The 25,966-nt window shown below is 37.6% G+C and overlaps 5 protein-coding genes across 7 annotated transcripts; 2 read left to right on the top strand and 3 right to left on the bottom strand.

The window, feature by feature from the left end:
* Nucleotides 1-25: 25 nt before the first annotated feature.
* Nucleotides 26-5,549, bottom strand: LOC103859271 (RNA polymerase II C-terminal domain phosphatase-like 1). Of its 2 annotated transcripts, XM_018659937.2 has the most exons (16): nucleotides 4,843-5,549; nucleotides 4,000-4,476; nucleotides 3,576-3,789; nucleotides 3,335-3,492; nucleotides 3,075-3,142; nucleotides 2,876-2,981; nucleotides 2,649-2,732; nucleotides 1,937-2,548; nucleotides 1,794-1,847; nucleotides 1,547-1,643; nucleotides 1,035-1,204; nucleotides 866-952; nucleotides 639-704; nucleotides 508-566; nucleotides 331-428; nucleotides 26-161 (listed from the first exon to the last, which is right to left on the bottom strand). In XM_018659937.2, exons 1-15 carry the CDS (start codon nucleotides 5,131-5,133, stop codon nucleotides 341-343), a joined length of 2,631 nt encoding a protein of 876 aa, XP_018515453.2. In that variant the 5' UTR covers nucleotides 5,134-5,549; the 3' UTR covers nucleotides 26-161; nucleotides 331-340. The 2 variants fall into 2 exon arrangements, with proteins under 2 accessions (XP_018515453.2, XP_009135034.2); XM_009136786.3 differs by lacking the exon at nucleotides 26-161 and having other exon boundaries at nucleotides 182-428.
* Nucleotides 5,550-10,103: 4,554 nt separating this feature from the next.
* LOC103859260 (splicing factor 3B subunit 2) lies at nucleotides 10,104-14,794 on the top strand. 2 transcript variants are annotated; one of them, XM_033277332.1, is made up of 18 exons: nucleotides 10,104-10,423; nucleotides 10,526-10,645; nucleotides 10,725-10,856; nucleotides 10,971-11,033; nucleotides 11,134-11,241; nucleotides 11,702-11,779; nucleotides 12,240-12,332; nucleotides 12,417-12,503; nucleotides 12,599-12,700; nucleotides 12,778-12,894; nucleotides 12,983-13,045; nucleotides 13,227-13,369; nucleotides 13,459-13,540; nucleotides 13,668-13,772; nucleotides 14,083-14,174; nucleotides 14,263-14,332; nucleotides 14,426-14,492; nucleotides 14,532-14,794. In XM_033277332.1, the coding sequence occupies exons 1-17, from the start codon at nucleotides 10,208-10,210 to the stop codon at nucleotides 14,483-14,485; spliced, it is 1,731 nt and encodes a 576-aa protein (XP_033133223.1). In that variant the 5' UTR covers nucleotides 10,104-10,207; the 3' UTR covers nucleotides 14,486-14,492; nucleotides 14,532-14,794. The 2 variants fall into 2 exon arrangements, with proteins under 2 accessions (XP_033133223.1, XP_009135024.1); XM_009136776.3 differs by having other exon boundaries at nucleotides 10,111-10,423; nucleotides 14,426-14,737.
* A 1,077-nt stretch (nucleotides 14,795-15,871) lies between these two features.
* On the top strand, nucleotides 15,872-19,257 carry LOC103859251 (subtilisin-like protease SBT3.13). The gene is made up of 10 exons (XM_009136765.3): nucleotides 15,872-16,031; nucleotides 16,110-16,201; nucleotides 16,375-16,472; nucleotides 16,581-16,757; nucleotides 16,838-17,131; nucleotides 17,364-17,734; nucleotides 17,825-18,060; nucleotides 18,143-18,257; nucleotides 18,342-18,534; nucleotides 18,607-19,257. Exons 1-10 carry the CDS (start codon nucleotides 15,909-15,911, stop codon nucleotides 19,161-19,163), a joined length of 2,256 nt encoding a protein of 751 aa, XP_009135013.1. The 5' UTR covers nucleotides 15,872-15,908; the 3' UTR covers nucleotides 19,164-19,257.
* Nucleotides 19,258-19,731: 474 nt separating this feature from the next.
* LOC103859242 (F-box protein At1g11270) lies at nucleotides 19,732-21,539 on the bottom strand. The gene has a single exon (XM_033286801.1). The coding sequence runs from the start codon at nucleotides 21,537-21,539 to the stop codon at nucleotides 20,415-20,417; it is 1,125 nt and encodes a 374-aa protein (XP_033142692.1). The 3' UTR covers nucleotides 19,732-20,414.
* Nucleotides 21,540-22,083: 544 nt separating this feature from the next.
* LOC103859233 (endonuclease 5) lies at nucleotides 22,084-24,878 on the bottom strand. The gene is made up of 10 exons (XM_009136740.2): nucleotides 24,322-24,878; nucleotides 24,124-24,238; nucleotides 23,844-24,030; nucleotides 23,406-23,516; nucleotides 23,272-23,327; nucleotides 23,075-23,158; nucleotides 22,895-22,987; nucleotides 22,738-22,805; nucleotides 22,544-22,617; nucleotides 22,084-22,461 (listed from the first exon to the last, which is right to left on the bottom strand). Exons 2-10 carry the CDS (start codon nucleotides 24,235-24,237, stop codon nucleotides 22,343-22,345), a joined length of 906 nt encoding a protein of 301 aa, XP_009134988.2. The 5' UTR covers nucleotide 24,238; nucleotides 24,322-24,878; the 3' UTR covers nucleotides 22,084-22,342.
* Nucleotides 24,879-25,966: the final 1,088 nt, after the last annotated feature.

Genomic DNA, 25,966 nt, shown 5'->3' with positions numbered 1-25,966 from the left:
ACAGGGACTGTTAATTGTAAAACTGCAGAAAAAGCTTTGTGGAAACAACTAAATCAACTTTACTGATATTTACTGGAGAAACTTACAGCCTGAGAAGAAGCCAAACAAGCATGCTTAGGTCTTCTCTTTGCCCCTCAAGCTGTAGCTTCTACTCAGAATGTCTGATAAAGTACACAAAATCTTGAGTTAAAACAAGTAATTACACAAAACAAAAAAAGCATAATCTGTCTCTCTATGACTGATTAACTGTTTGGGGAACAAAAGGGAACTTGTCAAAGATATTGTCTATGTAGCTTTTAAAGTAAGAGACAATGGAATTAAAATGCAGACATGATTTTTGTTAAGAGGATCTTCCTGAAGATGCCATCCGTTGCATGGACCGTTGAAAGTTTGGCTTCAGACGCTTGTTTGACTTCCCACCGAACGATCTGAACATCAACATGTTCTAAGATATGTATCAACTATTAACAAATCTATTTTCAATAATGAAAGTTAAAAACAACAAACCTTGAAGATACTTGTCGTTGAAGCAATGGTCCCACATTACCCAGTGCTCTCTCAGCAGCCTAAAGGTAAAAAAAACATCAGACAAAGAAAACAATGTGACCAGAGTAGAGGCAAGGATTTAGTTGGTTTACATTCATTCTAGCTTTCTCCCATGTTGATCCAACTCCTTCCCCTAAAACACGTCCATTTATTGCAACCTGAAACACATTACACAAAGAATCAAGAGGGGTCTCAAGACTCTCAACTTTAGATACTGGTATAGACTGATAACCCGTGAAGACATGCATGAAACTTTCTCTTTCAATAATTCCAATTAAATTTGGCACATCTCTGCTATAATCTTCATAAATGTGCTAACCTTAGCATGAAATTCTTCAGTGTGGACCATGTCAGAATGAAGTGGACGCTGAGATTGAAAAGACAGCTCCCAACCTTCCGATGCACACTGGAATTTGGTTAAGGGCAGACAGATATCAAAGATGAGAAAATTGAGAGAGCAACAGTATTCAGATTACGGAGATGCGTACCAGTTCCCTGAGCGTAGGAATGGAGCCATTGTGCCTAATAGAGCCTTCTAATCTTGTATATGTAGCAACTGGCATCGCTGTTTCATCTCCGGCAGATGGCTGATTAGTAAGGGGGCCTGCATCCCTGTGACTTGGTCCTGCATCGCCATTTTCACGAGACAAATATATATCTGCAGAAAAGGAGTAACAATAAGCCAACTGCTCACATATCCAAGACATGTCTCAAGGGACCCACAGCGTGTGATACATTTAAGTTCTAAAAACCATATGTTAATGTGGTATCATAACATACCGACACGCAACCATCTGTGGTGGCAACCATCATACTCATTGATATGGGTCTAATAATAGCATTGTCCACTCTTTTGAGAGTGGTTGACAAACTATTGAAAAATACAAGCTTAGTTGAAAATTGAGGTCTACACCCTACCCTAGAATAGGTACTAACAATGTGAAGGTGGTTTAGCTACAAAATTCAAAACGCGAGTACTTCACGAATCAGAAGGTCTTACCAGCTAAGTTCTGGATTGAAAATTCAGCAGCCTTCTGCAGGGCTTCTCGTCTCGATTTGCCAATCCCTACTCCAATTTTTTTACCACAAAACCAAGCCTGCAATGAAAAACATAGATTAAATGGACAGTCAACAAAAGTAACTCATCTAAAGGAAGGGAAGAGGGCATATGTTCCATCAAAATGACTCAGAGCATACAACATCCAAGAGAAAAAGCTTGGTAATTACAAAACAGATGTTATAAGTACCTCAATAGAGAACCGCATATTTGTACTAGCAACCAAACCCGGTTTGTAGTCCACCTACAATGTCATGGAATATATATATATATAGGAATCAACTCGCGAATGGAATTAATGGTAATCAACTACTCATGATCATGATCACACACCTTAGTTCCACATTTAATAGCAATCTCATGCAGTAATCCAACGGGATTCTCTGTTTTTGGATCCATCTCCTCCTCAGCAGCAAACCAACCATTTCTTGGCTGCACACGTGGAGGTGGAGCTTGAACTGGCGGTCTCTTTGGAAATGAAGGTTCACTTGGAGCAGCATCTCTGGGATCTTGTCCATGTTTCAATATGAGGAGCCTCCTCCTGGTATCTAGATCTAACTCTGATTCAGGTACCTCACCTTCACTAGCCGGAGAATTTTGCAAACTTGTCTCTGAGGGAACCAAGTGTGTAGCTACTATTGCCGGTTGTTGAAACTGAATGCTTGGAAGGGCGATAGCTGATGGTTGCGGTGCTTGTTGCATGACTGGGACTGGGACTGGTGCTGGTACTGGTACTGGTACTGGAGCGGAAACATAAGAAGCAGAAGCAATGGGTTGCGGTGCTTGTTGCATGACTGGGACTGGGACTGGTGCTGGTACTGGTACTGGTACTGGTACTGGAGCGGAAACATAAGAAGCAGAAGCAATGGGTTGCTGAACGGGAGCAGCTATTCTTGGATCTGTATTTGCCGCCGGAAGGGCAGCTGAAGATCCACAAATTGCCTCCTGAATAAAAGGGAAAAATGTATTCAACTGTAGTTGGTATCCTTAATGGAACATCAGCACAGAAACTTTTGTAAAAAATCAAGCCAAAAAATGTAACCACCTTCAGTATTCTCCCCACTCCAGCATCAGCCATCTTGTCACTAGAAAGTGGATCTTTGTTTCCATTTAAACCAGATGTCACGTCCTATATTGAAAAGAGAATAATCTACTGAGAAGCAGTCTAGAGGGTGAGTACAATCTACATTGTAGCATATCATTGACACAAGCTCCCAGAGTGCCTGGAAGAACATAAACTATTTTATCTGCTCACAATCATTAACGACTAACCTCAGACACCAAGTAATGGCTTACATCAGGAGGTGATGGAATATCTTCAACATCATTCTCATAAGATATTTCAGCAATCCTTGGTAGCAGACTATCATCGAAATGCCTGTTACCAAGTTCAAATACAATTCTACCGTCAGAATGTACTAAGGAAGTATCCTAAGGAATGTACCGTGGATTATCAAAATTTACATCTTACTTGAAAAATCCAGTTCTGACAACGCAAGCAAGATTTTTGGCAGCGCACAGTACCGGTGTTGCAGCTGCCTGCAGAAAAGGAAATGAGCTATATGTAACACCAATCATTTAAAGTATTCAAGACTATGGCTTCTGATACGATTTGGACCCAAACCAAGCCTACAAAGACCCTCACCACAAAAGCTAGCTTATGGTTTAGAACTTAGGAGAATGTACTAAGGAAGTATCCTTTGATTTGTTTCCCCCTAAAGTTATACTTACTTCAGCTTTAGGAGAATGGTAGGGAGCAAATGCACGAACCACATGCACCCTTGGCTGATCCTTCTCGTCCCAAACTTCCCGGCGATCATCAATTACCAGTGCCATCTTCGGATGGCAGGTGGCATTGAGAAACACATTGAACAATGACTTCTTAAAACCTGTGGTGGTTAATTTACATACAAGCATGTAAGAAAGGATGTCATGTCAAATAATAAGCATTGTATAAGAAAAAAAATTGTACCAGATTTCACACAAACAATGCGAGCCAGCAAGTCATTTGCGTTTATCAAATTCCCTTCTGGATCGAGGAGCCTCCACATCTCTAAGGCGTAATCTTTGTCAGCCATTGTGCAAACATATACTTCAAAACGCTTGCGCTGCTCTTTTGCTGTCAAATAGCTTCGAAGTTCCTCCCATGAAGTCCTCAACCTCACAAGAACACTTGTATCACGTTTCTGTGTGTAAATATACAGACATTGAGTCTTAGCCACAAGCATTAAGAGCAATATAGGTGCTCAATAAAGGAACGAACTAATAAAAATTATAGATTATTTGTAAACACACTTACTACTTAACTGTCTTTTAAAAGTGTAGTAAGCACCAACATATAAACATACAGGGAACAGAAACTAAGATACATATACTAATTTCAAGACTTTGCATACCATTGGATTAATGCGAGTCAAGACAATGTTCTTCTCTTGCAACCTTATCAGAGAACGAACAAGAGGCTGATGGTTGTCAGACAAGGCAGGGACAATTTCAGACTGTGCTTTAATCACCTCCCCGTTTTCAACAACCTGGTCACTTTCAACGTATTGCTTTAACAGATTTTTGTCATCCTGATAACGCTTCATCTGAGCCACCATAACGGCACGGCGTCGAGGGTCCACCTCGCTGCTCATTCTCCGGAGCAACCCCTCCATTTTAACCTCAAATGTGTGCAGGGTATTGGCCACTACGAGGGTCTCATCAAGATCAAACACAATCCCCAGGCATCTAAGATTCAACATGCCAAGACAGGAATCATACATTCCAGGAGCAACAGTAAACGCCCAGAAACAAGGACGGTCATTGTTGATATCCTCCGAGCACATGGCAACCAAATGGAGCTCTTCTCCACCAAGGGACATTACTGCAGTCTGCAAGAAACAATAATAAAATAATAACAGATGTGAGTATAGCATAGTCACAAGTTAGTTCAGGAAAGGATCCTAAAGCCTCAAACTTTATGCAACTCTGGCATTAAGGAATCTAAAAGATGTTTCTAAAGCCTCAAACTTTATGCAACTCTGGCATTAAGGAATATAAAAGATGTTTCCGAAAGCCTCAAACTTTATGCAACTCTGGCATTAAGGAAGCTAAAAGATGTTCCGAAAGCCTCAAACTTTATGCAACTCTGGCATTAAGGAAGCTAAAAGATGACTCAAAATCCCAGTTTTCATGTGTTTATAACTTTAGTGCATAGTCTGAGTAGGTCTTAGATGTTCCACAAGGTAATAGTATACCTTCTGGTCCCTAAGACACGACGAGTGGAAGACACTGAGAGGGTCATGAGCAGCAGTAGTAGCTTCAAGTTTGAAACAAAGTCCAGAAGATGAAATGGTAGTAAGTACTGAAAGAGGAGTGCATCTCTTGCTTGGTTGAGAAAAACCGCTAATTTTGATTCCCATCTTCACTTCCTCCATTACTCTCTTCTTCCTCTCCTTCAACACATCGTCTTCCTTTAGAGGGTGTATCTCCATCTCCCCAACCCTCACATCTTCATGGTACACTTGCACTCTATTACTGTTATACATATCCTTAGATCAATGGATGTTTTATTGTCTCAAACTCAAATTAGTTAATCAAAGGTCTTTGCTTTATTCGAAATCCATTGGCTTTGATTCTCAGCAGATAACAAAGGGAAAAGGAACCGACTTTGATAGATAGGGTAGATGAAAAGAACTGAAATTTTTAGTTTCTTTTAGTGTCCTCTAGATCTCTGTAAGAACCGATGGTGTGAATCCCACAAAAAAACCTAATACTCTTCGTCTTTTCCAATGAACCTATCTCGTTAATGAAAAGAGTGTATTTGGGTGAATTAAGGTTTTGGTTTCGTTCGAAAGTTGACGATACTGCGGGAGGAGAAACGGTAGTTCCAGAGAGAGAGATAAGCGAAGAGTCGGATTGTTAATAACTTCTGATACGCATTATTTAGCCTTCGTCATTAGGTTTTTTTTTTTTTTTTTTTCCACAAAAGATTTATTTTATTAATGATCAAAATAGTCAACAGATATAACATCTCTTATTACATTTGGGATACAAGGATGATATATATATTCGTCATTGTCTTGTAGTTGTTGTTTTGCCAGTAGGTCAGCACATGAATTTGATTCTCGGTTTGTCCATGTGTATTGCAGGCTTTCAAACTTCTGCTCCCATTTCCATATGTCACGTAGCCAGTTAACAACATTAATATTTTTTGTTCTCTTTTTAAGGAGATTGATGACATTAATGTTGTCTCCTTCAAAGATGACCTTTGTATATCCTTGACTCCAGCAAATCATCATTGCACCAAGTAAGGCTTGTAGTTCACTTTCCAAAGCATTGTGAGGCTTTCTAGTTTTGAACTGGCCTGCTCCCTTAAAAAGACCCGTACTATCTCTAATCAACCATCCTGCTTGTGCTGGTGTATTTATGTTGTAGAAGGAGCCATCGTAATTGCATTTGACAAATCCCATCTCAGGTCTTTTCCATTCATTGCGCTTAGAATTTGGTGATCTCCTTGGCTGGCCTGGCTGAACTTCTTCAGTAAATTGTTGTGCTTCCATCCATTCCTTTGTGTCTTGGTATGCAGCTTGGAGTAGATATCGCCAATGTGTTAACTTCTGTTGGAAGATCATTTTGTTTCTATCTTTCCAGATGCGCCATAGGATCCACCACGGTAATTGTTTGAGATGATCAGGGATTGTAGCATCTTGGTTTAGTAGAAGACTTAACTTAGCTTCTAGCGTGACTTGTGACCGAAGTAAACCACTGTTTGGATATCCTGATGCTCGCCAGATGCATTGAGCATTGATACAATCAAAAAACAGATGATCCGCTGTTTCTTCTTGATAGCAATGGGGACACTTAACAGAGTTGGTTATGTGTCGCCGTTGAAGATTCTTCCCAAGAGGTAGTGATAGAGTTATCATCTTCCACATAAACTGTTTAACTTTTGGTGCTGTATTTAGTTTCCATATGAGTTGCTTTAGTTGTGTATCACCCGGAGGAGGGATAACTTGCTGGTTATTTGGAGTATGTGTAGCAAGCCAGTATCCTGATTTGACAGTGTAGTCACCGGTTTTGTTGTAGTGCCAGACTAGCTGATCATCCTCATCTGATGAGCATAGTTTGATAGCAAGTATTTCTTCAGCATCAGCCTGGTTCATCGTATTACGAATTAGCTCTTCATTCCATTCCTTAAGTCCCCGATGCATAAAATCTGAAACCTTGCTGTTCCCATGTTGATCAAAGATCGGTACTGGTGCTCGAGGAGGGTTAGTTGGTAACCAAGGATCCGTCCAAGTATCTATCGTATTGCCGTTTCCAATAACACAACGAACTCCTTTTGTTAGAAGATCTTTCCCGTGTAGTATAGATCTCCATATATAAGAGTTTTGCCTTGTTTCTCGAGCATTAAGAATAGAGGTTGATGGGAAATATCTTCCTTTCATTACACGAGCCATCAAACTATTTGGTTTGGTTAAGATTCGCCAAGCTTGCTTCCCAAGCAAAGCATCATTGAACTTTTCGATATCTCTGAATCCCATTCCACCTTCTTTTTTGGGTAGACTCATCCTATTCCAAGCAAACCAGTGCATTCCTTTGCTGCCATCATCCTTGCCCCACCAGAACGTTGCCAAAATGTTGTTTATTTCTTCACAGACACTCTTTGGCAACTTGAAAGTATTCATAGGGTAAACTGACGTCGCCGAAGCCACAGATTTTATGAGTACTTCTTTACCACCTGGAGAAAGAAATTTGTTTTGCCATCCCTGCGTTTTTGTCTTGACTTTCTCAGTAACATATTTCAATATCTCAGCTTTCTTCCTTCCAAATTGTTCCGGAATACCAAGATATTTGCCTCCACCACCTTCATTGTGAATACCTAATAGGTGTCTCATCTGAGTTTTGACTTGATCTTTCACCCGGCTTCCAAAAGTTATTGAAGATTTGTTGAGATTAACCGCCTGCCCAGAGACTTTTTCATACTGTTGCAGGATTTGTTTTATTGCTCTCCCATTCTTCGGATTGGCTAGTGAAAAGAATAAAGAATCATCAGCAAATAGAAGGTGGTTAACCGAAGGACTATGTGTGCTGATCTTGATGCCCTGGATCTTTCTCTTCATTGCAGCTCTAGTCATCATATGTGAGAGTACTTCAGCACATAGAATAAATAGATACGGTGATAAAGGGTCGCCTTGCCGTATCCCTCTTTCCGGTTTGATATAACCTTTTGGCGAGCCATTTATAAGGATTGAGAAACTCACAGATGATACGCAAATCATAATCCAACTGATCCATTTTTCACAGAAGCCCATTCTTCTCATTGTTTCTTCTAGAAAACTCCACTCAAGTCGATCATAAGCCTTTGTGATGTCAGTTTTCAGAGCCATATAGGATTTAGATTGTCGCTTTCTAACCTTGAGAGAGTGATAAACTTCATGAGCAATGATAGTATTATCTGATATTACCCTACCAGGCACAAAAGCTGTCTGGTTTTCTGCAATGACGTTTGTTAAATGTCTCTTGAGTCGCATCACCAGAATCTTTGAGATGATTTTATAGCTAACATTACAGAGAGATATAGGGCGGAATTCTGACATTGTGGTTGGTGGTCTGACCTTAGGTATTAAGCAGATGTTGGTGTGATTATGGTTTTGATCAAGGTATCCACCTTCGAAGAATTGTAACACCTCCGTGAGAATGCTCTCGTTGATGTCACCCCAAAAGGTGTCATTAGGTTTTTAAAGGAAGACGAGTTTCTGTAAATAGTATAAACATAATATAGTAGTATTGTAGAAGGAAAATAAATATAATTTTGACTTTAATGGAAAGCAAATATATTTGCTTCATTCATTATTAGTCAAAATTGCTATGATAGTATGATGCCAAAAAAAAGTCAAATTTGTTATGGTTAAGAAAGTCAAATTTGATAAAAAAAAAAGTCAAATTTGATATGTTATGGAGTAGTAATCTTTCTATTTTGTCTATTTTTGTGTAGAATTGAATTATTTTATCACCTGTATATTAAAAGAAAAATATTACAATTACAAACATTTGATGTAGTCATTTGTCATCACCACAATAAATTTTAGAATTCTTATAAAAATATATTGGTCCATCTAAATATATAATAAGTTTTTTTATTAAACTAGCCATAAATTCATTATTAATGATTTTCATTTTTTCCTTAAATAAAAACTACGGAATTGTCTAATGTAGCTAAAGTATATATATGAAAATTAATGATTTTGAATAATAAAGATTTTAAAAAATTAGTTTGTTCTCTACCATATTTATTTAATTTTAAATTAATAAAATAAATTAAAAACCTACATTAACCATATGATAAATTTAGATTTTTCTGTATATGTTATATTTTTATTTATTTTTAAATGACCATAAATTATTAAAACTGTTAAAAATCTCACATTTAAATTTTTGTGATTCGTGTTTTAAATTTTTTGTTATGATAAGATACAAATGATTACAAGTCATATAAGTAAGAAGTCTCATTTAATAAATATTAAGCATACAAGATATATATATATATATATATACATATATATATATATATATATCATTTAAATTAAAATATAAATACAAAAATATTTTAATTTCAAAATTTTCTTTAAAGAAAAAATGTTTTGGTAAAAGCTTTGAAAAAATATTGACAACTTAGTATTTAAATTTTAAACTTAGCCTTATTTTTTACTAAAAGAATATATAAATTACTAAAACTATCAATCCCACAATGAAAAAGTTGTTATCAATGATTTAAAGTTTTTGTTATAAAAATATACAAAATATCAAAAAGTTATATGAGTAGAAAGCATCATTTAATATATATCAATATCATTTAATATATATGTTAATGTCAGTTAAATTTAAATATATATCATATAAAAAGTTTTTGGATTAAAGAAATTTATTTATGTGTTCACACTAATTTAATTGTATATATAATAGTTACTGACTTTTTCATCATTCAATATATATTTATTATTTCATAAATATGTTAAAAGCTTATAATACATAAAAACATATATATAATGTTCATTCCGCGCAAGACGCGGATCTTAACCTAGTTTAAAGTAAATGGTAAAAAAATTTAAAATTAGTTCATGTCATTTTGTGGAATAAAATGACAATTTAGTCGCTACAGAAAATTCTTTCATTTTACAACCATTAGTTTTTTTTTTTTGATGATCAGTTCTATTTTCTTTTAATATTACTTAATGAAGAAAATATTTTTGAAAATGTTTTTTTAGTGGTGGTAAATATGATAAGTAGTATTATGTGGTAAACATGAAATTTCCCCAAAAATAATTTAAATGGTAAGTATGTGATTTTTTTTTAATTAGTTACTAATTAACATGCTTTATATAATCGATAAACAAATGAGGCGTACCGGGCCTATCGGCCCATCCGTTTTCTTTAAATACTTCTTCAAATTACTAGTTTGGGCCCAAACATGAACAAAATCGATAATTCAATGAATCGGAACCGACTTACCAATAAACCAAATTGTACCAAACCGATCCGAAGATACAATCGAATATAAATATAAATTTTAGCCTCACCCTTCGTTGATTTCCTTCGGACTGTGAAACTTCCCCGAATATGACCGCCGAATCAGCAACCGCCGCACACGATAACATCGTCGTTCCTAACGGAGATGCTACCAACGGCAACACTACTGCTTCTTCTAAGAAATCCCGCGAGAGCGACCGTCGCCGTCGCAGGCGGAAGCAGAAGAAGAGCAAGAAGCCATCTCATGCCGATGTAGAAGACGCGGAGGATTCTGATTCTAAAGAGAACGCAGATTCGCAGCAACATGTAAGCTTTTCTCGCACTCTATTAATGAGATTGGAGATTTTCTAGGGTTTGCGATTGATTTTCTTTGATTAATGATGTGTGGTGATCTTTGCTTCCTCATAGGCCTCTGAGCAGATTGTGATAGAGTACGTCGCAGAACAAGCCGAGTTTGGAGATGGTTTCAACGACGAGTTTAAGGAGATCTTTGAGAAGTTCAACTTTCGGGAGAATGTTGCCTCTGAGGTAAGACTCTTTTCGTTTGGCGTGAGTTAAAAAGTTTGTTAATGCTTAGATCTTGATGATACTGTTTTTGCTTGACTAGGATGATGCTAAGAAGGATGAGTCTGAGGAGAACAATGATGTGAGAAAGAAGGTTACCTCAGACTCTGAGGCAGACGAGGAAGATCAAGGCGATGAGCAAAAAGAGAAGGGAATCTCTAATAAGCAGAAGAAGGTTCTAATCTCAAAACTAATGATTCTCTCTAGTTCGTTTTTTTTATTCTTAGCTCAGTATATACTACATTGTTTCTTAGATTCCTAAAGTTGTGATTTGTTTTTGTTTTCTAAGCTTGAACGGAGGATGAAGATTGCTGAGCTGAAGCAGGTATCCGCTAGGCCTGATGTCGTTGAAGTAAGGATGCATTTATATTTTTCTATTAGTTCCAAATATGTATAGTTAATGCTCTCTATGTTTTATTTATTTCTAACTTTTTTTTTTTTAATGTTTTTAGGTCTGGGACGCTACTTCAGCTGACCCTAAGTTGTTGGTGTTTTTGAAGTCGTACCGGAATACAGTTCCTGTGCCGAGGCATTGGTCCCAGAAGAGAAAGTATTTGCAGGTTTGTAATTTTTCTAGCAATGGTGCTGTTAGCTAATTATTATGTTTGTGATTTGTGGGTGTGTCACATAGGAGAATTATAAACATAGGGATATAGATCATCATGCCAATTAAGTTCCTTATACCGATATATGTGCCTCTTGCAGGAGAACGTCTGTGATAAACCTTGGAGCCTGGACTTGTAGGTGTAACTGGAGATGGCCCTTTTTTTGTTCCTTCTATGCATGAGTTATTTGGTGCTTAGTCTTTGGAGACGTTTGATACGTCTCTGAGGAAAAGTGTTTTATCTATCATTTAGATGCATCTGTTTTTGTATGCCTTTTAGTGATCTTGTTTTAAGATGCATCTGGTTATGTATTACTCATAGGATTCCGTCATGTTTCTTTGCGGTTAGGCTTTTGTGTTGCTTGCTCTCTTTTTCTTAAGTTGGTGGCATCTCAGCGGGGTATTAATTTTTGCAGGGAAAGCGCGGTATAGAGAAGCCGCCATTTCATCTTCCTGATTTCATTGCTGCCACCGGCATTCAGAAAATTAGACAGGTATCTTCTCTTGGACAATGAACACCATTATTTTGATATTCTATTGACCTGCACATATTTCCTCCTGTAGGTGTTTTGGTTTTATATAAATACTAAATAGTATATATTATAACTAATGCTGTCATTATAAAATTTTGAAAATCTTAATGTTTTACTTTTACTTTCCCTTTTTCAAATTGTATACTAAACTTAAGCTTTCTCTACGCAATGGCCTGCCTCTCTTTTTTTACTCATTCAACTAGATTTCTGGATGCAAATTGTCATTTCTTCTGTGCTTTTGAGGAACTCTCTTTCTTGTCAATCTCATTCATACGCTCTGTTCTATATTTTCATTTGTTCTTGTTAACATTTAATATTTTCAAATCAAATTGCTCTTTATCAGTTTCAGTTTGATGTGTTTAGGTGTAAGTCCTAAATGGTTCTACTAGTCAGAGCTAATTACTTTGTGGTTCTTGTGCAGGCTTACATTGAGAAAGAAGATGGTAAAAAGTTGAAGCAAAAGCAACGAGAGCGTATGCAACCAAAGATGGGAAAGATGGACATTGACTACCAGGTTTCCCTCTATAATTTTTCACTGTGGTGTGCATTGATATCTGTTCTTTAACTGATAAGTGAAGATAATTCCTTTCTTTCGCAGGTCCTCCATGATGCGTTCTTCAAATACCAAACAAAGCCGAAGCTGACAGCGCTTGGAGATTTGTATTTTGAAGGGAAAGAATTTGAGGTACTGTCTTGTGATTTTGCATCTTTATCGTCTATTTCACTGCTTGGTTTTATTGCTTTGTGTACCTGAATCTAATTGCAATAATTGGGAAATAGGTTAAATTGAGGGAGACGAAACCAGGAACATTGTCGCATGGCTTGAAAGAAGCTCTTGGTATGGCTGAAGGTGCTCCTCCCCCATGGCTAATCAGTATGCAGGTGAATTTATTATGACTTGTCTTCATGATTATTTTGATTGAAATGTAATTGTTTACTAAAAAATCTTTCTCCAACAGCGATATGGTCCTCCGCCGTCCTACCCACACCTGAAAATTCCTGGTCTTAATGCTCCTATACCGCATGGAGCTAGCTTTGGTTATACTGGTGGCTGGGGGAAACCTCCTGTTGATGAGGTATATTTATCTATATCCTTAGTTCAATTAACTTTCCGTGCCATTCACTAATATATTTTTGTTGCTTCCCGTTGTTTGTGTTATGCAGTTTGGACGTCCATTGTATGGAGATGTCTTTGGCGTCCAGCAACAAGATCAGCCCAATTATGAGGTAAGTATTTTCTCCTCCCTGTGTTCTGTTTTAAAATTCTATATTCTACGTGGAAGGAATTCATCATAAAGGATAGTATGAGTGAGATTGAAACTATAACATATAGGCTTCTTGTGAACTATTTCAAAATCATCATATTTTGTTGATACAATGTGATGGTTTTTTTTAATCATGATATTAGGACGAGCCTATTGATAAGAGCAAGCACTGGGGTGATTTGGAGGAAGAAGAAGAAGAAGAGGAAGAGGAGGAAGAGGAACAAGAAGAGGAGATGGATGAAGAGGAACTAGAAGACGGCATGGAATCGGTTGATACACTGTCAAGGTATTATTTTACCTTTTCGCGACGACGTGTATCTGTTTACTCATAATATAATATAAATATGAAACTGAATGATTTTCCCCTTTTTGCAGCACTCCAACTGGCATTGAAACACCGGATGCAATTGAGCTTCGTAAGGAACATCGAAAGGAACCCGATAGGCCTCTGTATCAGGTAGCGAACCTAATCTTTTATTTATGCATCTTCACTTTATCTTCCACCTTGTGGGAGTATTCTCTTTATTAGTCATAAAGCGAAAACTAATAACTCGAGTGGTTGGTTCTTTTTTTAATATCTGAAGGTACTTGAAGAAAAGGGAGAGAGTGTTGCTCCTGGAACAGTGCTGGGAACCACACACACGTACGTTATTAAAACTGGTACTCAGGACAAGACAGGAGTGAAAAGGGTAAGCAATCGATACTTAAAATTTCCAGATACTTAATTAATAGCCATTCATGGTTGGTTAGAATTAAGGCTTGAAAATTTAGATATAATTTTGATCTTTTTAGATTGTTGGGTCAATAGGTTGTGTATTAGTTTTTAGTATTCTTCAAGTTTGTATGTTGTTTTGAGAATTGCTGGTATTAGGTAGTGTCTATGAAGTGATGGTAGTTAGTGTCTCTGAAGTTTTGGTATATACGTCTGTTGCATCCTCGATGTTATGTTTTCTTTATGACAAGTCGCAAACTTATGCAATTGTGACTATTTTTGAACAGGTTGATTTGATGAAAGGACAAAAGACGGATCGTGTGGACGTTAGCTTACAGCCAGAAGAGCTGGACGCCCTGGAGAATGTTTTACCTGCCAAGTAAGTAGTAGTAACACCTGTGTTGATTTTAATCTTGACATTAAGATAAGGAATAGTGTTCTAAACTTTACATTGTGATTTTGGAAAGGTATGAGGAGGCAAGAGAAGAGGAGAAACTGCGCAATAAGCCAGAGGACTTCAGTGACATGGTGGCCGAGGTAATTAGAGACTTCATTTATATCTGTTTTAACACTATTGATGTGAATGCGGGATGATTAACACATTTTGTAACTTTGGTGGAATGGTTACAGAATTCGAAGAAAAGGAAGCGTGACAAGGAAGGGAAGAAAAAGAAAGATTTCAAGTTTTGAAGAAGCTTCTACTTATTCATGGAAGAACCACTCTGGATTCTGGACGTGTGTGAGATAGAGTGAATTCATTTTCCTGAGAATGTGTTTAGCTTTACATAACCCTGAAGGAGAAACGGAGGTGGGGTAGAAGATATTTTGAGTTTAGAAAAAACCTAAATGCTATGTGTTACCTGAAGTAAAAAAAAACACTTGTTTGAACAAATTCGAAGTATAAAAGCCTGAAATAAATTTAGAATAAACATCGTTTCTGTATGAGATCGTTCCATGATTCTTGCCTTGTTTTAGAACTTAAGTCATGTGCTACTTTAACATGATCTGTTTTAAAGAGTCGTATGTCTATGACGTAACAAAATATAATTAATGAAGAAACATTGAATGTCCTTGAGTTACACCTCATTCCGGAAGAGCAATGTGGCGGTGACAACTGGAAGATTATCACGGCCACTCGTTACTCGCAGCCCTACCACGCCATGCGCCTTTGCCTTTCTTTCTCTTCACTCGTTTTTCTGTGTGAGAAGTGAGAACTGAGAAGTGAAGGCCTTCAAGGTTTTAAGCTAAGTGGATTTACTCACTAATATAATTACACAATGATTAATGTTTGCCAATTTTTGTTTACCGAGCTTTCATGTTCAGTCAATCTAAATATGTGTGAAATCAGATTTAAGACAGTGCACCCGATCAATTTAAAATATATCTTGGCATAAATTTTCAAACTGAAAAGAATACACATATGAACAGAACACAGACAGTGATTCATTGACAAATGTATCTTGGCATATTATTAGATTAGTTGGATCTAAATGGCAGATAGGAGAACAAAACAAATTGAGTGTAATTAAGAACATAGATAGGAATAGAAATTTACCACAAACATATATTTTCATATTGTTTTGCACACTCACTGGTAAGTAACTCTTCTTTCTGTTGTCAACACCTTATGCCCATAAATGAAAAGGTTGGATTCGGTTCTCTCCACTATAATCCAATCTATAAGTTTAGAAGTCTCTATCAAGATATAATCGTCTCTAACTAATTGTGTCAGTCATGTAACATGACTCATTGTCTAACAGCTTCCTAAGCTAGGAATCCTATAGTTTAGTTAGACAGGAATCATATGATTGATATCCTCTTATAGAACATTAGGTGAATAAACCATGTATTTCTAGCAAGTAAACAATTTTAATAAATGACAAGTTGATAACCACTTTAACATAAGTGGGTATTTTTTAAAAAGAAGACTAAAAGCTTCTTTTGTGGGAAGTAATAACACATACAAGAAGAGACAAACCCAAAAATAACCCGGAACAAAACCGAACCAAACCGATTTTGAGTCTAACCCAAAACTCCACCATGAATTATTCAATCAGCCTATATAAAGAACCATAGAGGTTATCTCTGCCACTTACACTTCTCACTTCAGAAAATGAAGAACACATATTTACAAAGTCATAGGCTTGTGCTTCTATTTTCATTTTCTTTGGTCCTATTTCTTAACACGGAGCTGAGTCTTCTTGCATCTGCAGGAGGCACAGACAAGAACACCAAGGTATGTAACGCAATGTATATTTTCAAAATCGCTAAGTGTTCACTGATTTTAAACTTTCTAATTGTTTTTGCTAAATAGGTTTATATAGTTTACCTTGGAGAAAGAGAACACGATGATCCTGAACTCGTCACAGCTTCTCATCATCAAATGCTTGAATCTCTGCATGAAAGGTACTTACTTTAATCATCTCCAAAATGCCATGTTTCTATAGCGAAGATAAAAAAAAAAAAAAAAAAAAAAAAAAAAAAAAAAAAAAAAACCTCATCTCGCCTCTATTTTTTTTATATTTTTGTTTAACATGTGGTATTTTTTTCACTTACATCTCTCACCATGTTATATACAGCAAAGAAGAGGCACATAACTCAATGATATACAGCTATCAACATGGATTCTCTGGTTTCGCTGCGCTTCTTACATCTTCCCAAGCAAAGAAAATCTCAGGTACTCAACAAAACTCACATCTATTATATATTTGAGCTTTGAACCGGAACTTGTGATCATATTAGCCTCTTTCAGTAATCTAAACCGGATTCTTGTATATAAACACAGAGCATCCTTCAGTAATCCATGTGATACCAAACCGGATTGTGAAACTGAAAACCACAAGAACTTGGGATCACCTTGGCCTCTCTCAAGTTCCAACTTCTTCTTCTCCATCATCTGTGAAAGGTCTTCTCAATGAAACCAACATGGGCAGTGATGCTATCATCGGGCTCTTGGATACTGGTCTCTCTACACTCTCTTCTCTATACATATAAGATGTCTCATTGTCTCACATGCATGTATATATATGTATGTATACATAGGAATATGGCCAGAGTCAGAGGTATTCAACGATCAAGGCTTTGGACCAATACCTAAGCGTTGGAGAGGAAAATGTGAATCTGGAGAAGACTTTAACGCCACCATTCACTGCAATAACAAGCTTATAGGAGCCAAGTACTACCAAAAAGGCATGATGGCCGAGATTAGAGGAAAACGCAAATCCATGACCAGAGAATTCAAATCCAATAGAGATGCAATTGGTCACGGCACCCATACAGCCACAATAGCTGGTGGATCATTTGTTTCAAATGCAAGCTTCTATGGTCTAGCCCAAGGTAATGATATATACCTAACCCTATCCTGGAAACAACCTAGCTTGAGATTCAAGGTACCGTTCTTAGAAGAAACTAGTTTGTTCCTAATGCAAGCTTCTATGGTCTAGCCCTAGGTAATGATATATACTAAACCCTAGCCTGGAAAAACCTAGCTTGAGAGTCAAGGTACCGTTCTTAGAAGAAACTAGTTTAATTCTGTTTCTTTTCCTAACTGATGTGGGATTCTTCTCAGGTACGGTCCGAGGTGGTGCTCCACGGGCCCGTATAGCCTCCTACAAGGTGTGCTGGGACTTGTTCTTCCTGGGATGCTCAATAGTTGATATGTGGAAGGCTTATGATGATGCTATACATGATGGGGTTGATGTTCTCTCGGTTTCTTTAGGAGGGGATGTTCCGGAGGGTTCTGAGGTCGATCAAGTCGATTTTGTCGCGGCTTTTCACGCCGTGACTAAAGGGATTCCGGTTGTGGCTGCGGCGGGCAACGATGGTCCTAATGCTCAGAGTGTTATAAATGTTGCTCCTTGGTTCTTGACCGTTGCTGCAACTACTCTTGACCGGTCTTTTCCTACAAAGATCACTCTTGGCAATAACCAAACCTTCTATGTAAGTAAGCTTAATACAAAAACAAGAACTCAACTTCTTTTATTACCAATTAGTCTTAAAAAACTTAACTTCTTGTGTTGTGTTAATTAGGCTGAATCTTTGTTCACTGGACCGGATATTACAACCGGTTTAGCTTTCTTGGAGTCATACAGTCACAATACTACTGGTATGAAGGGGAAAACAGTTCTTGCTTTCGATAAACGTGTTCCAAAGGAAGGTCTAGGAGCAGTCATTTTAGCTCAAAGCGTTCCTGATGAATCTTATCCCTACATTTTAACAAGTTACGAACATGGAGCCGACATTTTACAATACATCCGCACAACCAGGTCCTCTTATCTTTAACCATATAAAGTCTGTTTTTTTTTCCTTACAAAACATTATTGATCTGATGTCAATTTCAAAACACAGATCACCTACTGTGAGAATAAGCGCGGCAACGACATTAACTGGTCCCCCTGCAGCTGCAAAGGTTGTTGTGTTCTCATCTAGAGGTCCTAACTCTGTCTCACCAGCCATTCTCAAGGTTATAATAACTAAAGCCATTGTTGTCTCTAGATGAAACATTTTTGATAGATGATTGATATCACATTTTATACTATATATGTAGCCTGATATAGCAGCTCCTGGTGTTAACATACTCGCGGCGCTAAATCCTCTTAATCCTGACAGCCACAACGGATTTGGACTACTTTCAGGGACATCAATGTCGACTCCTGTTGTCTCCGGAATCACAGCTCTCCTCAAATGTCTACACCCTGATTGGTCTCCTGCTGCTATTAGATCAGCTTTGGTCACAACAGGTTCTTCTTCCTCATCCCATCTTCCTCTTATGTCCCCAACTGTCTTAGACTAATTTAATCTCTTTTTTGAAGCTTGGAGGACAAGTAAGTCTGGAGAACCTATCTTTGCTGAAGGATCAAGCAAGAAGCTTGCAGATCCATTTGACTATGGAGGAGGTCTTGTAAACCCTGAAAGCGCCGCAGACCCTGGACTTGTTTACGATATGGGGATCAAAGATTACATCAGTTACATGTGTTCAGCTGGTTATAACGACACATCGATCTCTCGTGTCCTCGGTAAAAAGACTAACTGTCCATCTCCTGGGGCATCGATTCTCGATATCAACTTACCTTCGATAACAATTCCAAATCTTGATCAAGAAGTCACACTCACGAGAACTCTAACGAACGTTGGACCGAACAATTCAGTCTACAAAGCTGTGATCGAGTCTCCTCTCGGTGTTACTCTCACTGTCTCCCCGACCACACTCGTGTTTGGCTCTGGAGAGGTGCTCTCTTACGCGGTGACGGCTAAAACGAGTCATGAAGTCAACACTGGTTACTTTTTTGGAAGCTTAACGTGGACTGATGGTGTTCATGATGTTAGAATCCCTGTCTCTGTTCAGACAACGATCATGACCAAGCCTTGAGAGACATAAACTCAAATCTCTATTCAAAATGTGTAATCAAGATCATTATAATAATAAAGATCAAATCATATTGAAAAAAAAAACGTAACGTTTCCTCATTTATTCATCACATACCATATTTTATGCATATAAAAAGCTTACTAAATTCAAATAGTGACAAAACATGCTCATTGTCATATCATCAACTATAGCTACAGTTGTGTTTGAATATATCTGTGACATTGAGGTGGAGGCGGAGGAGGTGGATGTACCATGGATTATAAGCAGAAGTGTATCACTTATTGTTAAAAAAGTAATAAAAGTCACATCTTTATAATTAAGCTGTGTTTAAATATATCTGTCACATCGAATTTTTAATAGTTCAAACTACTATTATGTAAAGACAGACACACCACATCCTTTAACATTATGACACCAAGAACTCCTTGCTGCACAGACCATGGAGGTCGTCGATTGTTTTCATGAAATTTAAAGTAGAAATAAACGATATATCAGAAGATTACTTTACTCATCAATAGTACTTTCAGAGATTTTTTCAGTAGGATTCGAGCAGACACTATTGGATTTGTAGATATAAATGAAACACAAAATCAGCATAGACTGTTTTTTTTTTTTAACACCAGCATAGACAGTATAGATTATTCAAAAAAAAAAAAACAAAGTGGTGTTCTCTAAGCATTGGTGAATGATTCAACGTTCACATGATCATGTCTCGTATCCATCAAATTGGTAGTAGTAGTAACAACTAACAAGAGCATTCACAAAACTATATAGGCTCTGGTTGTTGCTTGTAGCTTTAATTTTATTTGTTCATGCTATGAGTTACAAGTTACAAAGTCATAGCTATGCATGTTGTAAGACGAAAAACAAAACTCCAAAACTGATTCTAGTTTTTATAACATTTCCTATTTTCTTTTTTTTTTTTGGAAATTCTCTAACAGTTAGAGAACAAAGAGGAATATGTAGACCCCAATATGACAACCAGGATAAACATTTATATATATGAATAGATGATAACACAATGTACCATGTTGCTGTGAACTTTTAACTTACTGGTGGTATGATCTAAACTTAATACATGAATCACTCATCACTCATCAGACATTATAATATGTAATGTATGAATGTGGAAATACCATATAATAACGCTGAAGACAATAAGAAGCCAAAGGGGAGAAGATCAAGGTCACACAAATGTGGAACATGTTAAATTACAATGGTTCATCGGTAGAAAATAAAAGAAAGAGAAAACTAGTCTGATGAAGCAGAAAACAAACTTTGGAAATAACAAACAAAATCTACGTACTTGTTAGTTTCGAAGAGTAACTCATAAGATTTAGTATGGATATCATGTATCACCAGTGGTTGATAGAATCCACGACCACGAAGTAACAACTTGTTCTTCTCCGAAAATGCTATTGCTAAGAGTGTGCATTCTCCGAACCAGTTAAGAGTTTTGGTGAGATCTATCGAACACATTTTGTTCCATGTCTTGATGTTGCTGCCTGAAGAATCCAATGACCATATCTCTTGGGTGGTCAAGTTATTCTCGGATACACACAAGCAGTTATCGAGGATGCACATGCTGATGCTATAAGGATCATCACGTGCATGGACAAAAGGAGATTTACAGATGACCTGGAAAGTTTCGGTGTGAAGATCGAAAGATAATACTTTGGTTTTTTCACACTCCGTAAACCAGTAAAGTGACCCATCTAAGTACACGGGGTCAAGGTGAACATTTATTCGACAAGGAGAAGCAGGGTGAACGTATCTCCAAATGCTAGTGCCAAAGTCGAAGACTTCACAAGTGGTAACGTTGTCTAGGTCAAATTCAGATGAATTGTACAAAAAAAACGGCTTGTATGTGCCCCTGATTTTATCTTTACCGAATCCAAGCTTATAATATGGAGAGCAAAACAATCTTTTTGTAATCCTGTCGACGAGGAGCTGTTGAATCCTGGCAAGAGGTAAACTTTGATGCCACTTAGTGGTGGGATTCACCACCACGACACTGACACTCGGAACGTAGTTATTGTAGAAGCATACTAGACCATCACAAATACTAGGGCAGACCGAGTTGCACAAAGTAGGGAAACAGACAGTATAAACCACTGATGAGCCAAACACAAGTCTTCGAGCATCTGTGTTCGGACCATGATCACCATGGTGCACCAAAAGGATATCTGGATCTCGTGATTGGCTACAATATTGGATCAGCTGCCTTTCCTGGAAACGCCGGGTCTGGATTGTTAATTTCCACGTCTTTGAAACAGACCTTAATCTCAGTAGTGACTTGACCGGAAGTCTCTCTAGTATGAGCTCTACAACATCGTGCGGTAGCAATTCTACACTCGAGCTATATCTTTTCAACATTGTATCTCGTGTCTGATTAATTAATTGATCGAGAGAGACATATAATGTTCAAAAGGTAAAATTTCAACATCGTAAAATTTAATAAAAGGAAATTTTCAAGTCAGTTTATTTCAATCAGGAAAGGGAAATTTTCAAGTCAGTTGATTTCTATTAGGAAAGAAAACTCCGTCGCTTTCCTTTCTGTGTTTGGGCTTTATCGACATTAACATTAATTAACTATATACACTAAAATATATTTTTCTAGGATAAAGTCAAACTTATATATTTTGGAACATAAGCAATATCCGGACCAGGATAAAATTTTCAAGCTTTGACGTGTGGAGCGATTTTCAAGTGCCTATATTTGTTTCAAAAAAAAAAAAAGACTCAAACTTACTAATCAAAGATTCAATTTGCAAATCAGCATAGACTCTAGCTAACTTAAATTAATTTGAATTATCTAATGTTCACATGATCATGACTACATTGACTCGTATCCATCAAATGGGTAGTAGTAACAAGAAGAACATGCACTAAACTATATTGGGTTGTGGGTTGTTGCTTGTAGTTCAAGTTTAAATATTCCAATTTAAAGAATTCCCGTATCAAAGATAGTTTGTACTCGGGGAATAATTAAAAGAACCAACCATCTTGTACTACTAGCACTAGGCCAAACACTTTGGTTTCATGCTTAAAGTTGAAAAAAGATTGCATCTCTATAAACTTGGTGTAGGGCTTGAAGGTTGGAAAAAAAAAAGAGTGTTGTAAGTTGGGTGGACACACAACGAAAACGTGTGGTTTTCCAGGAAACTTTTATCTTAGCTTCATGCTCCGGCCAGCTTTGTTTTTGCAGAAAAGATACGGTTAATAATTGCCGCCAGGCGAATCCCGCCTTGCGCAAGTCTTTTCTCAACAATGGGTAACCGAGAGAGAAAATACTCATCTGAGAAAAAAAATGTGATAGAAAGCTTAAGAAAGTCTTGTTTCAGAGTGAATATACTGATCATTGAATGCTAAGAATATACCTCCTATAGTAGTTCCTGGGGTGGCATTCCTATAAGCATACTTGCAGGCAAGATCTATGCTTTCAGATGCATACCTTTAACACATCAAATTAACATTCAGAATCAACAATGGTGATATACTGTAAAGACTTTTCTCTCTTCTTTTTCCAGTGATAGTTACAAAAGACAGATTTCACATAAAGATAGTTGCTTACTGATTTGGACATGCTGTTTGGTTAAATTGGCAGGACTTCCACGATGGAACATCATTTGACCAGCCATTCTGTATGAAGACAACAGTTTAAAAGCAAATGATCACTGTCCAAATAAGGTTGTAGTGTGCTGAAGTTGGATAAATAAATAACATGGTACCATGAGTTTGGCTTGAAGGGCTTGAATCATGACTGGAAGACTTGAATTGTAATATTGTTTGAGAGCAGATTCAATAATCAAGTCATCCCATACCTACAAGTTAAATATATATATAGTTCCAGCTCCCAGTCAGAAAAGATACTTGTTAGCATCAATATTCTTGAAAAACAAAACACTTACATTGTGTAAATTCGTTTTGCTATTGTACCAGTGGACTATTATTGTGTTTCCACCTTGATCTTCACGGAAACCAGTATGCAATGGCTGTGAAAAAAATGAAACCAACAATAGATATTAGCTGCTGCAGTTTAATGGTGGTCCCAATTGCATAACATCACTTGGTCTCCATTGTGATTCATCTGAAGGGATTAATTAACCTGATGGACATCTCCCATATAGTGTGATAAGAACATGAGAGCCTCTGTCAAGTTATCTGCAAACGAGAAATGACAAAGAAAAAGAGAGTCAGTAAACTGATACAGTATCAGATTTTTACTAAAACGTTACTTACAATGGACTAAACTCTCTGAGTTTACAGAAGCAGACATAAGTTGCCTTGTGTAATTGAAGATTGCTCCTGTCACACACCAGTCCTTTTGCATATGACTGTCGTGGCAGTCCCCTCCACAAGGACATAGATTTGAACTTAGCATATAGAAAAAGTTAAAAAGCAAATGCATAGTAAGATTTGAAGCAGAGAGGAAAAAAGATATAAATTATAGAGATAATGACATGTTATATTTTAGATAATGACTAGGACTTGTACGTAGATATGAACCTGGCTCTGATACCATGATATGAACGTAAAGCGTGTGTGGTATTGATTCACATGTAAAAGTATATATACAAGCTAGAAGACCTAACGTAACTAGGATAAGGATAACTACGTACAAGTCCTAGTCATTATCTAAAATATAACATGTCATTATCTCTATATAAATAAACCCACGACAGTATTGGTAGTTGCATCTGTATTCAGGTGTGTTAACATAGTGCAAAGAGCTAGTCCATTGCCATTGCGAGAGGTGTTTAATCTCATCAGGCCATGAGCAAAAAGATGCTAGATCTCCTCCTCCTTGAGAAGATTCAGGGAGAAGTTTCTTTACTGCAGCTATAGTTTCTTCCTCAAAGTATCCCTGACGATTTACAAATGGAAGAAAAAAATCAGTCTTAAGCAAAGATCCAACCAATCCTCCTATATTTTAGAAACTAGTTAAAAAAAGTTTGACCTCGGCTATTTTGCAGACAGTGTAATGACCATCCTTCCCCCAACATAGAGCTCCATGTACAAGCTGTGTAAGCACGAGCACACTCGCAACCCACTGTCTCAACGACAATCTCATTCTGAAAATAACTTTTCAGTGCGTTTGACGTAGAATCAAGAGAAAACCATTCAAGAAGAAAATGAAAAAAGTCAAACGAGTTACCTGAAAAGAAGACTTGATCTTTGGTGCTTCTCTGCTTTTGATTCAACTGCTCTACTCTCTATCTCTACTTACATTGGGTTGTGTTTGATCTCCTCTATAGAAAAACTATAAATTATTTGTTGGGGTTTTAAGTTGTTGTCTTGTCCTATTCTTTAGGAAGTTTGTTGTTTCTGTTTCAGTCAAACGTGGTCATCGTGTTTGGATCACGCTTGCTATTTCTTAGGAGTAGTTGGTTCATTCTGTTTCACGCTCTGTTTCCTGTAAGACTATATAGCCATTGTATTTCTCTTTAATGAACACAAGTCAGTTTTCCAGAAGTAACGTCTTGAGATTTACAATCTGGTATCAGAGCTTACTTCAAATTGAGAGAGAAAGAAAAGAGAGAATGAGTGGAGAAGGCAATGGCAACGGTGGTTACTCTGCGCCTGCAATTCCCAAATTTGATGGGGATTATGAACACTGGAGCATGGTCATGGAAAATCTCCTGCGCTCCAAGGAGTATTGGACGGTTGTGGAATCAGGATACACACAACCAGCAGCTGGAGTAGAGATGACAGCGGCACAGAGGAGCACACTTGAAGAGATGAAGCTTAAGGACTTGAAGGCGAAGAATTATCTGTTTCAATCCATCGACAGGACGATTCTCAAAACAATAACACAGAAGGAGACATCCAAGCAGCTGTGGGACTCGATGAAGATGAAGTGCCAGGGGAACGCTCGGGTGCAGAGGGCGCAGAGGGCGCAGCTTAATAGGCTTCGCAGGGATTTCGAGATCTTGGTGATGAAACAAGGTGAATCTGTTGATGTGTACGTCACTCGAGTAATGGTGATCGCAAACGAGATGCGAAACTGTGGAGAAGACATGCCGGATGTCAAGATCGTTGAGAAGATCCTGAGAACCCTCACTGACAAATGGAACTACATTGTGTGTTCCATTGAGGAATCAAAGGATGTTGATAGCCTCTCTGTTGATGCTTTGCAGAGTTCTCTACTTGTGCATGAGCATAAGTTCAAGAAGGATGGTGGAGAAGAGCAAACACTTGCTGTAACAGATGACTATCATGGAGGAAGAGGAAGAGGAAGATCAGGTTTTGCGTTCCGTGGAGGAAGAGGTCGAGGCAGAGGACGTCGTATCTTCAACAAGGCAACAGTTGAATGCTACAACTGTCACAAACTTGGTCACTTTCAGTCTGAGTGTCAAGCAAATTACGCAGAGGAAGAGGTGGAAGAGATGCTACTCATGGCATACGTTGAAGAAATACAAGAAGTAGAAGAAGTAGAGAGCTCTCAGCTGTCTCTTATGGCACACATTGAGGAACCACAAAAGAAACATCACAACGATGTGTGGTTTCTTGATTCAGGTTGCAGCAATCATATGTGTGGAGAGTTATCTCTTTTCAGCGAGCTGAATGAAGGGATCAAGAAGACGGTCCGACTAGGGAATCACTCACAAATGAAGGTTATGGGAGCAGGAAATATACGGCTCTCGATTGAAGGAGTGAGTCACCTTGTGCAAGACGTTCTCTATGTTCCAGACTTGAAGAATAATCTTCTCAGCATTGGACAACTTCAGGAGAAGGGGTTGGAGATCCTGATAAAGTCCAACGAATGCAGAATCTATCATCCTTCGAGAGGTCTCATCATC

The sequence above is a fragment of the Brassica rapa genome, chromosome A01 (assembly GCF_000309985.2).
Source record: "Brassica rapa cultivar Chiifu-401-42 chromosome A01, CAAS_Brap_v3.01, whole genome shotgun sequence".
Taxonomy (NCBI): Eukaryota; Viridiplantae; Streptophyta; class Magnoliopsida; order Brassicales; family Brassicaceae; genus Brassica; species Brassica rapa.
This window is presented reverse-complemented; position numbering and strand designations above follow the sequence as displayed.

Bases quoted from the DNA above. Each gene is read 5' to 3' on its own strand.
- LOC103859233 (XM_009136740.2), bottom strand. From the start codon at position 24,237: ATGAGATTGTCGTTGAGACAGTGGGTTGCGAGTGTGCTCGTGCTTACA. The intron at 23,517-23,843 runs GTGGGTTTATTT...GTCCTTGTGGAG, and splicing joins ATGCAACTACCAATACTGTC to GGGACTGCCACGACAGTCAT. The intron at 23,328-23,405 runs GTAAGTAACGTT...TCTCGTTTGCAG, and splicing joins CTCAGAGAGTTTAGTCCATT to ATAACTTGACAGAGGCTCTC.
- LOC103859251 (XM_009136765.3), top strand. From the start codon at position 15,909: ATGAAGAACACATATTTACAAAGTCATAGGCTTGTGCTTCTATTTTCA. The intron at 16,202-16,374 runs GTACTTACTTTA...TGTTATATACAG, and splicing joins CTTGAATCTCTGCATGAAAG to CAAAGAAGAGGCACATAACT. The intron at 16,473-16,580 runs GTACTCAACAAA...ATATAAACACAG, and splicing joins CCAAGCAAAGAAAATCTCAG to AGCATCCTTCAGTAATCCAT.
- LOC103859260 (XM_033277332.1), top strand. From the start codon at position 10,208: ATGACCGCCGAATCAGCAACCGCCGCACACGATAACATCGTCGTTCCT. The intron at 10,857-10,970 runs GTTCTAATCTCA...TTGTTTTCTAAG, and splicing joins TCTCTAATAAGCAGAAGAAG to CTTGAACGGAGGATGAAGAT. The intron at 13,046-13,226 runs GTAAGTATTTTC...TCATGATATTAG, and splicing joins AAGATCAGCCCAATTATGAG to GACGAGCCTATTGATAAGAG.
- LOC103859242 (XM_033286801.1), bottom strand. From the start codon at position 21,539: ATGTTGAAAAGATATAGCTCGAGTGTAGAATTGCTACCGCACGATGTT.
- LOC103859271 (XM_018659937.2), bottom strand. From the start codon at position 5,133: ATGTATAACAGTAATAGAGTGCAAGTGTACCATGAAGATGTGAGGGTT. The intron at 2,733-2,875 runs GTTAGTCGTTAA...TTTTCAATATAG, and splicing joins GCCATTACTTGGTGTCTGAG to GACGTGACATCTGGTTTAAA. The intron at 953-1,034 runs GTACGCATCTCC...ACCAAATTCCAG, and splicing joins TTCCTACGCTCAGGGAACTG to TGTGCATCGGAAGGTTGGGA.